The sequence below is a fragment of the Homalodisca vitripennis genome, chromosome X, assembly GCF_021130785.1.
Source record: "Homalodisca vitripennis isolate AUS2020 chromosome X, UT_GWSS_2.1, whole genome shotgun sequence".
NCBI lineage: Eukaryota > Metazoa > Arthropoda > Insecta > Hemiptera > Cicadellidae > Homalodisca > Homalodisca vitripennis.
In genome coordinates this window covers 84289549-84301256 of record NC_060215.1, presented here as the reverse complement: position 1 = coordinate 84301256, position 11708 = coordinate 84289549, and the positions used below count along the sequence as shown (strand labels likewise).

Below are 11708 nucleotides of genomic sequence, written 5' to 3'. Positions count from 1 at the left end.
ATGGTTGATAAAATTATTTAGAATTGAGAATTATAAACATGATAAAAATATAAATCTGATATATTGTGTCATATGAAAATTTTGAAGCACATTGTCACCTACAGGATGTAACACTTTATATATGTACATAAAGTCCTGCACGGGTATAATATTTTCTGAACGATAACAGATAAAGAAACAAGATTTGGTACATCAATACTACACCTAAAAATCTACTTTTTGAAGGAACTATCAGTTTTCTGTAATATCATGGGGACGTCCCGCAAGGAGTCAGAAGGAAATCTTAAATAGGAGCATAGGTCAATATGGACATCATTTTAAAGGGCTTATCTAGCAGAGTTTAATGCCGCAAACCGCACTCAAAAAGATTGATCCAGTACAAAATGGCGGCTGTTCAAAGATTTTACTTGGTTACATTTTATTAGTAGCCATAACCCCAGTAAAGCAAAACTGCAACCAAACGAATACTGCAGCTAACTACTACATTATGCTTGTCAGTTGTACAGAAGTGAATTATGACATTAGTTATCCTCAAGGGTTACAGATTTGGTCCTAATATATTGATAACGGGGAAAACCTGATAACAGTAACAATTAGAAATCTCTTATCTTTGGGTCGCAGTTAGGACTTTCCTATTAGCCAGTCTATTCATAGTAGGCTATTCTAGTTTTCTTGTTTTAGTAGTGCTGTCCATCCATTTTATCAGTGCGCTTTAGTACAAAAGAGTTTGTCGTATTGCTTGTAGTTCTCAACTACACTATGTCGCTTGACGAACGTGAACGTATAACACTTCTTATGATGGTTGGGGAAATAACAGACGATCATACGAGGAAGCATGCCATTTATTTAATGACTACTTTCACAAGAGGCAGCCAATTTCTAGAACAACTGTAGGGAGAACTGTTCAACACTTTATGAAAACAGGAAGTGTTTCCGATCGTCATAGTTCGCTGAGATTTCTAATTGTTACTGTTATCAGGTTTTCCCCGTTATCAATATATTAGGACCAAATTTGTAACCCTTGAGGATAACTAATGTCATAATTCACTTCTGTACAACTGACAAGCATAATGTAGTAGTTAGCTGCAGTATTCGTTTGGTTGCAGTTTTGCTTTACTGGGGTTATGGCTACTAATAAAATGTAACCAAGTAAAATCTTTGAACAGCCGCCATTTTGTACTGGATCAATCTTTTTGAGTGCGGTTTGCGGCATTAAACTCTGCTAGATAAGCCCTTTAAAATGATGTCCATATTGACCTATGCTCCTATTTAAGATTTCCTTCTGACTCCTTGCGGGACGTCCCCATGATATTACAGAAAACTGATAGTTCCTTCAAAAAGTAGATTTTTAGGTGTAGTATTGATGTACCAAATCTTGTTTCTTTATCTGTTATCGTTCAGAAAATATTATACCCGTGCAGGACTTTATGTACACCCTGTATATAATAGGGAACACACACTGTAGGAGTAAGTGTAAGTCAGTTTCTTGCAACACCATCATCCCCTTTATTAATTCTATTATTTCTGTGGAGAACGTATCCACACACACCCCAACACTAGGAATACTCTACTTTCATCATGACTCTTGATATGATATTATAGGCCAGTTGCCCTTGAAGATGGGCAGAAAGAGGCTCAAAGAGTATAGGTATCTTTATAAAAAAGAATATGATATTATAGGCCAGTTGCCCTTGAAGATGGGCAGAAAGAGGCTCAAAGAGTATAGGTATCTTTATAAAAAAGACAAAGAGAAAAATAATATCAAGTTGCTGCACCAGAAAAATTATTGTCTATGTGACCCATCAGAAACTGAGCATTAATATGAGCTGCTTTCAGTTGTTTGGAAAAGGGAGAAATTAATTTCTAGGGAGCTGGGGGATATCAGGTTGTGGTGTACATTGAGGAAGAGGAGAGGTGGCTGGGTCAGAATCTCTATCAACTGCTGACAGCCGAGCCACGGCCTCCACGAGGTATTCCGGGACTGGACACTGATACTACAGGCACACACACACACAAACATCCATACAATGTTTATATTAATCTAAAAATAAAAATATATCAACATACATACAATGTTTTAAAAACTAAACAAAATTGATGACTATAGAAAAAGTTGAAATTTTGCATGTTTATTAACACGCGAGAGATCGCGCCCGCGGCAGTTTGCCGCGCTTTTTTTATTTCTTTATATTTTCGTTTGCAGTGATGCCCCAGGATAACAGGGTCTCGTTTTATCCCTCCCAGTACATCCCTGCGCCTGACCTTGACAACCGTTAGTCTGTCGCTGGCTTTGTTTGCGAGTGGTGGAATTTTTGTTGTAGCTCTACACCTGCCGCGGCAATATGCCTTCGCGCGATCTCTCCCGTAGTGCATTCTGTTAAATCTGCGAATATTGGAAATATTTCTAAATCTTCAATATTTTAATGTTCTTGTGTTTTTTGTAACGTTTTCGAATACATACACACTTCTTCAGTTAGCTTAGACGATAATGTCCACTGAAACAAAAATAGTAAACTTGTACTAATTTACGGGTTTTTATATTTTAACTTTTTATGAAACTTAGAAAGAAATTTTAATTTTTCGTTAACATTTATAATTTTTCTTTGATATAAAATAGGTTTCTTCATTCGCACATAATATTTTATTGAATTAGTAATATTTTGCCTAAATATTGATTTATTATTATATTATAACGTTTTTGAGGCAATTTGTTTTGTTTTAAGGAAATATACATATTATAAAATTTATTTCTTCCTCATAATAAAATACTTTATTGTAATAAAATGTTTCATTTAAAAGCCTAATTTATATTATTGCGGCAAATTGCTCACACGCGACCTTTTTCGTACCAAAATGTCACCAATTCCGAACCAGATATACAGTGTATCATAATAATATTTCTCTTTGTTAGAACTTAAGTACCCAATTACTTTTATTAGTATATACTGAAAGACAGTAATAGATACAACACACAGTTTTTTTATTGAAACTTTTCTCACCAAATTAAAGCTGCAATTTGAGTAAAAGACGAGCGTGAGCAATTTGCCGTCGCGCGACCTCTCGCGTCCAGGAAGTGAGTGCGATCTCTCGCGTGTTAAAGAAATAAAAAGTAAACGAAGCCTTGTATTCCACTGGTAATACTAAGAAGTAAATACAGTGGTATAAGAAAGAGAGGATTATTATATACATAAATAAACAGTTAAATGAGTAATAAATAAATTTAATAAAAATTCTTATCCACATATGATACGAGGGTCGTCCAGAAAGTAAAGAACGATTGCGCATCACGGGCGGCGCAGTTCACCCACCACCGCGGTAGATAGCTTGTTCGTTAGCCACACCTTCTGCCTCAGTGTGAGCTGAGTAGCGGTACCGTGAGGTCACGATTGCGTCTCCTGTGAAAGTTTAAAATGGCGGCGTTAATTGAAAATCCCGCCAAGTGTGAACTGCGTAGTGTGATACGGTTTCTGAATGCACAGAATGTTCGACCTATTGAAATTTATAGGCAAATTAAGGCAGTTTACGGTGACAAAGCTCCAGTCAATGGAATGGCATCACTCGAATTCACCAACAAAAAACAGGAAAGAAAAACCAAATTTGAACACCAGGAAATTGATGGCAACAGTTTTTTGGGACCGAAAAGGCCTAATCCATGTGGAGTTCATGCCGAGAGGCGAAACAATCAACTCAGAGGCCTACATCGAGACCTTGCATCGGCTTCGCCGCGCTATTCAGAAAAAACGACGCGGAATGCTGTCGTCGAAAGTGGTGCTGATCCACGACAATGCTCGGCCTCATTGCAGTGCACGAACCAAAGCAGAACTCAATTCTTTCAAATGGCAAATCTTCGGACACCCTCCGTATAGTCCAGATCTGGCTCCAAGTGACTATCACTTGTTTCCAAAGTTGAAAGTGTTTTTAGGCGGAAAAAACTTTTTGGGTGACGAAGACCTCAAAGAAGGAGTAAAAACGTGGCTTCATTCCTTGGCGGCAGAACAGTATAACGTCGGTATAGAAAAACTGGTGCCACGCTACAACAAGTGCCTTGACAGTTCCGGCGATTTTGTAGAAAAATAGAGTAAGTTTATAAGTATTTATAAATAAATTTTCATGCTCTTATCTTTTGTTTTTATTGACTTATAACAAAACGTTCTTTACTTTCTGGACGACCCTCGTAAATATATATTCCTTAAGATATTTTGTCCTTTGACTGTTGGTCCCTCATGAATAGAATGATAACTATTAAATTAAAATCCTACATGAGATCAATATGTAACACTGATTCCACATCACTAGAGTTATGGAAGACAGGTGATCTTGACTATTGATTTCAAATTTTGGTTTTCCCTGTCACGATTTCACATTTTACCATAATTTTGAACTTCCTACTCTATGCGGCAGCGTCATATTAAAACAGCCGTTGCACGAGATGCCCTTACACATGTGTTGGGTTTGTGGAGTGCGAGCAGAATGCTGAAGGGGTGACTAATGTGTTCAACTGTGCTGAACCAGTGTTTTGTTAATAAAGAACCCTATTAATGGCAGCTTGTTAAAAAAAAACCTGATCTAGACAATATTCCACGAGATGTTGTTTAGGACATACAATTTATATTTAACAGGGTGATCACTCAAAATCTCTTTTCAAATTCCTAGTTATTCTGGTCAAAAAGTTCCGATTCACTAGTCAACTTTCAAACAAAATAAACAACCACTGCAATGCTGTATTTAACCCTTATGGCAAGTGGAAAGGTTAAGGTTTATCATCACCAACTGTATCTGCAGGAAATGTCACAAAGCTGAAGTAATCTAGCAAATTTCGTTACTTGCGACATGTGAGAAATTCTGTGCCAATTCATCACTAACACTTGTTTTAAACTCTTTACTCTATATCTTTGTGTCTTTCAATGTGTCCAAAATGCATTATGTATACTTAATAACTTGCCTTTCTATAATGTTTGAAAATACATGTACCCAATTTGGAAAAATAAAAAGAACAAACAATTATCAACACAGCATTACCGTCGGGCAGACTGCAGTTCAGCATTGTGGGTCACAAGGTCTGGGGTGCATGAAATTTCAGTACGAAATATTTTGCTGGCACACAAGGTGAGTTAGGTACAACCAAGAAATATACCAAATACTTTAATCTAAACTCTACTTTTAACTTCAACCTTTACGAGAAAACTTATCTTTAAGAATGCCATGCTACTTCCAAGGAATTCACAGAGATTCAGTGTAATGAATATATTTTTAATAAAACTGCAAATCATATTGTCTACCTTCTTCTTTTGAATAATAGAAATGATAACTTATAAAATCAGCTTTTAGAATCTATCCCATTTATGTAAAATGTATGGATGTATATTTATAGAGAATCTATTACTGTACAACTACACAGAGTACTACTTATAGATGAAAAAAATTAGAGATCTTTCACCTTCCACCGAGCAGCAAACGTACACACATAGAACCAACAAATACTCTGGCGTTGACAAAACATACAGACATAGAAACCACAAAATATTATTTATACATTAGTATTTTTGTTACTGTATGTTTCTAAATAGTTTTTCTACATAAAGAACTACAAAAACACATCAATAATTTGCGTACTATGATCAGTTGTTATCCACAATTGGACAAATCAGACTCGCACCAATGTGCAAAAAATAAATATGGAAATTACTAATTATAAATTGTTAATTTCGTTATCTATCTACATTTTTTCATACAGAAAGTAAAACATGTGTTAGCAATAGGCAATTTGCTTACTGCCGGTCAGTTGTTGTCCACAAATAAGGCTTATTTGGACTCGAGATTCAGCTTTCACAAATCACTATCGTAACGTATTTTAAGCACTTTTGTGGGTGTCGGAATTGAGTGAAAAGAACTGAGTATCGATTATCTGAATCGATCCACTCCTAGTAAATATTCCAGGAACATTATAAAAATTCACGCACGTTTTCCTGGAGCCCAAAATTCATACATAATTTTCATTTTTCCAGGTTATCATTGTTGGTGGCATTAGTTAGAGTCCCACGAAAGTATCGTGGTTACGAATATAATCCAATTTCAGCCAATATATGAAGAATACATCAAAAAGTTATCTACTACATAAATCACTGAAGTGCAGTTAATTCATGATCTGTGGAATAAGTAGACACCAGTACATAACAGAACCTTCCTTATTTGTCTCCAGAATATGATATCAATTACTGACTCTTAAATATTTTGTGTTTCCTCTTTAAGACAATACAAGAATAGAATCACCCCCATCACGACAACACAACTAAGTTACAAAGTATATAAATACAAGAAAGGCTGTAGTTCAAGTCACAACGTGTTCGTTATAGTCATGGACTACGAAACAACATAACGTAATGCTCCTCTTATACGTTATACTTCAACGTTTTGTTCAAATACTGTCTGACAAACACACACACACACATGTGCAGGGAAGTTGTTCAGATAAATCATTAATAGGATAGCTGATGGGGTTTTTTACAGCTGTCGTCCAGCCAATGCTGCTTGCTGTGATTACAAAAAGTGAAGTATGTGGTAGATTGGACCAGCTGGCTGTCTGCAGACTGGCGACAATATTAAGCTGCGTTTAGATTTGCAAGAAAAGTTGTGAGACAATTTGTGCAACTACTGTCGCATAATGTGAACAAGATAAGCAATTTAACAAGTGAGAACTGTCACAAGTACTTGCTGCGGGTATATTGCTGGTTGTTGCGAGAGTCAATACAAAGTTCTGTTCAAACATGGCACTGATGTCTCGGGAATGTTTATGATTGAAATTTATATATTGAGTGACACTTCTCTCCAGTCCTTGCAAACAACTATCCAACAAAGGCAGCGGTTGCGAGAACTCTTGCGCTCGTACAGACCAGTGATTATTACTGTCTGATACAAAACTGACACAAAACTTGTGCAACTTTTTTCCAGTGTTAAAGTAGCTAAATTAGTCCAGGCTTGGATGTGACCGTGATATCAAAACATAACATCACTTTTTCTGTTTTAACCTATGTAATCTGATGTCTAATCGGATTGTGTGTTTGTCAGGAGCAATCATTCATAGACTAACTGAAGCCTCGGTCGCGATATGAGCGGTAAATGGTGGGCGGTGAGCCTTAGAGCGGTGACTTAAAGTTTAATGATTGTATTGCACATACAGAGAATGCTCGACACTGGCCACGACAGACATGGCGTACCACATAGTGCCGCTGATCCGCCTCCAATTCCAGACATTACACTTTTCTCCTGCTGCTCAGCCCTCAGCTCATTCTGTCATTACTACGCATCATATCGGTCCCAAACACCCCCTTCTCGGCTTTACTTGTTGTCACAAAACCACTTTTTTTTCTCCAAAAGGTCTGTTAAAAATCTGACTGACATTCTGGTGTACTGTCAAAACAGATTATAATATTCACTGAAATAAACTCTAAGCCTGTTTATAGGATGAACACTACATTTTAGGCCATCACAATTTATTTAACAAACATCTTTTCAAAATGCTGTTTTCACTCAAGAATAGGAGTTGGACAACTTCATTCATAGACCCATTTCGGTGACTGAATAGAACTTAAACACAAAAACACTGATTGTACCGTGGCCACTACCGATTTATTGCTTACAGCTACCGCTCGTATAGTAGCCGTGGCCGAGATGATCGGTCGGCCGACTTTAATTGTTCAATGGATTGTTACGTGTTTGGAGGCTTGCCACATCACAGAGTTAGAACTAACCAAGATAAACTACACTAGTGTGTAAGTTCTTAAAAACATAAAAATTATATTTGAGATTTTACTGGTTCTACAGGAAGATTACCAGCTTATTCCTGGTGTGCTGGCCAGGCAGCCACTCTGTTTAATCTTATTTCTGAGTCTATTATAGTCAATAATGTATGTCTTGCAAAATCAAATCAAATCAGTAATGTCTGGTGTTGTACCTTGCAGTGAATACATGGCTATTTGATATTCGATCAAATTTAATATAGAGGTTAAAAATGTTTATAATTTTTATTGTTGGCATTATCAGTTGATATTATAGTCAAGTTTGGGGGACTGTGGTTGTTTTAAAACTAACCTTGAGGAAACTCCTTCCTAAACCAAAATTACTATATTTCAGTTTTAAATTCGTAATTCTTCTATTTAGCGATTCTGCCTAAATTTTAATTTATATTCACTGAGTAAGCATTATTTATACACACAAGATGACTAAAAAGTAATTTTTTAATTATTTGAGAAGTTTGACCCGGTTTGAAGCAAACTATTGTGAGTATCATGAGCACCATATTCCCTCCCTCATGTTTTCTGGTAACTGTATTCAAATATCTTAAATAATGGAAATTTTGCAATAAAGCCCTATTCCAACCACATTATATAGAGCTTAATACTTACAGCATAATGTAGCTATTATCATTAAATTACAATAATTTGAAAAAAAAATATTTAGTACGTTACTAACTAAACTACAATTATCAAAGAAAAGTGTATTATCTGTCACTAATGATATTTCAAAATTTCCCTTTAATTCTCCAATAGGAACCAAATGTTTCTTATTCTATACATTCAAATGGTTAATCATTGGAGATTTAGATTAAAACTAAGGCAATTTTTTTCAAATTTGTTTAAAAAAAAGTTAGTTGCTTATAGTTTTCCTAACAGTACAAATAGAATATTTATTACCTGTATACTCTGGGAAACAGATAGTCAAAGGACTCTTTGTGATCTTTTCTTCAAACAGGTCCTTTTTGTTGAGAAACAAAATAATTGATGTCTCGACAAACCATTTACTATTACAAATAGAATCAAATAACTTCATAGATTCAATCATTCTGTTCATTTCTTCGTCTTCAGCCAATACCAAGTCATACCCTGTAATATAAAACATAATAGTATCAACATTACTTTCTTTTATTCAAAACTAAGAATGGATTGATTCTTATACTTGATACCTGAATACTTCAATACTTAGCGCTATCAAGTTATCGACAATTCTTCATATTGCAGCTATTTTCATTTAATGCTGACACAGATATACTCAAAGTATTAAATTAAAAAATTATGAATAACAAAAATAGAAGTGCTTCAAATGTGCTTGAAAAGTCACAATATTTTTTGTCACAGCATCTGTATATCTTTATTCTGAAATATATGAAATATTTAAAACTCTGGATACTTTGTAGAAAGAAGAAAAATTGTTAGAAGAAATCCATCATTCGAGATGTCTGAGGCTTGCACAAGTCAGGACAATAAAGTAATGAGACTGATGTGAAAAAATAATGTTGCTTACCAATTTAGTCAAGTTTAATGTTGTCTCTTTCAAAGTAGTTCCCTTCTGATTGCACACACTTTTTCCAGCGCTTCTGCCATTGATGTTACCATTTCTGGAACTCATCTTCTGTAATATCCTCCAAGACCCTTGTCACAGCTCCAAGACTCTTGGAAATTCAAAAAAATTCACACGGAGCGATATCTGGTAAATGAGGTGGTTGTGGCAATACTGACATTTTTTGAGGTTAAAATTGCTGTACTGACAGAGCAGTATCGGATGGCGCATTATCGTGATGCAGAATCCAATTATCAGCGTGCAATCAATTATATATTGGCACGAGCACGAAGAACACCTTTACAGAGTCTTTGTACAATTTCTATCTAGTAATATTGGTTAACTGTTTGTTCAGGAGTCACCCACTCTTTATGAACAATTCCCTTCGAATCAAATAAGCATACAAGCATACATCTCACTTTTATGCAATTTCTTTTTGGTCCAGGTGATCTCTTTGAGCACCATTGCGAACTTTGGCATTTTGTCTCTAGATTGTACTGAAAAAAAAAAAACCAGTGGTAACATGGCTCAACAATTCTGGATTGATTTCTGTTTACTCTAACAGATCGGCTGTCACATTTTCCGTGTTTCTCGCTGTTGTGGTGTGAGATTTTTGGGAACCATTTTTGCACACATCTTCCTCATACCAAGATCTTCAATTATTATTAGACAAACCGTTTCTTGATTGATGTTCAGTTCTTGTGCAATCATTTTCACGAATAATCTTCGATCAAATCGTACAAGTTCACGCACCCTGACCAAGTTGACATTCATCCATGAGGTTGATGGTCGTCCACTGCGGTCTTCATCTTCAACATTCATTCTGCCCTCACTTAACATTTTATGCGCAAGCAAAAAACTTGAGCTCTTGACATAACCTCCTCTTCAAAAGCCTTCTGTAGCTTATCGTAAATTTTGTCATGTTTTCAACCAATTTAACGAAAAAGAAATGGCATACAGTTGCACAATATTATGCGGTTCCATTTCCGTAATGAGAGATACAAACATGTGTTAACTTACTACAATACACTCATGATGACTGAACAGTTGCATCGATATGCCGCTTGGACTAGAAGCAGCTTATAGATCAAGGTCAAAGATATTGTGTCTATGCAAGCCTGCAGGGATGCCACATCTTGAAAAAAAATCAGTCTCATTACTTTATTTTCACACCTTGTATACGACTTATATACACAAAACCGCCATAAATTATTACGTAATAATTTATATAAGTAAAATTATTTTTCTAGCAGTTTAAAACAATACTTGTTTTAATATTAATAAAACTAAATATGATTAATTAGAGATAACATTCAAGATATCCCACCTGATAAGGCCACACAAAATATTATAGCAGTGACACCTTCAAAGCAGTGTATCCACTTTTTCCGCTCTGATCGTTGACCTCCAACATCAAACATTCTAAAAATGAAAAAAACAACACAATATAATTTTATTTTACTACTACTAATAAAGATAAATTTGAATCTGAAAATCACTATCCTCCGATAGCTATTTTCATTGTTTATATCACTATTCAAATGATTTGAAAAATAAATAAAAACATAGGAAGAATGAGCATTTGCATTACTTATCATCAGCTATTTGTCTTTGTCAACTAACATCTCTAGATGGATTATTTGCTCATGATTAATGTCTTTTCCTCATGTTAAACGTGTTTAATTTTACACCTATATCAATGGATTCGGTGCCCAGTTTATGACACAAACTAGAGTTTTCTATGTGATTTCACTACATGAATCTTCAACAGGCATGCACCCTTATATGCCAAGAATCGAGATGTACATATAAGCATCTCTTAGAATTTTTGAACCCAAATGCTGATTGCCCTAAAATAGAGTTCTTCTGCTCCTATTTGACATAAATACAAAGACAAATAGATGTCTGCAACAAATATAATCATCTGTTTTATGTAGGACCAAGGTATTCTACTTCTGCCCAATGAAAATTTTACTGAAACTGGTTTTTTAAATATTATTTTGCAATAATATTTTGAAACTAAATATTTGCATGTTTAACTCTTCATGTAGCAGACCCTGTAAATAATTTAGTTCAGCAGTATCAATTGTATCTACTTATGAACTATAATACTTCCTGAATAACAACTTAAAACAAAAGTTATTTTCAGTTATTTATTATGGTTGCTTTCATGTTGCAGCTTTTGGAAAATATTTAAAAACATTGAACAATTGATGTTTATGAAAGTGTGTGCGTGCGTGTACATATATATAGCACATTTAAGATTATACAATCATATCAGGTGAAAGACACATGCTGAAGAGCAAAGTTACATCACATTTGGTTTTATATAATCTACTATTAGATAGGAAATATTTGTGGTTTAACAGTTTTAA

At 35.0% G+C, this 11708-nt stretch overlaps 1 protein-coding gene across 1 annotated transcript in view; it reads right to left on the bottom strand.

The window, feature by feature from the left end:
• The window catches only part of LOC124369285 (guanine nucleotide-binding protein G(i) subunit alpha), a 37095-nt gene that overhangs the window by 8202 nt on the left and 17185 nt on the right, over nucleotides 1-11708 (bottom strand). The window contains exons 4-5 of the mRNA XM_046827205.1: nucleotides 10661-10755; nucleotides 8691-8879 (exon numbers count right to left, since the gene is read on the bottom strand). Coding sequence (XP_046683161.1) covers nucleotides 8691-8879; nucleotides 10661-10755 — 284 coding nt within the window. The remainder of the gene's footprint in view (nucleotides 1-8690; nucleotides 8880-10660; nucleotides 10756-11708) is intronic.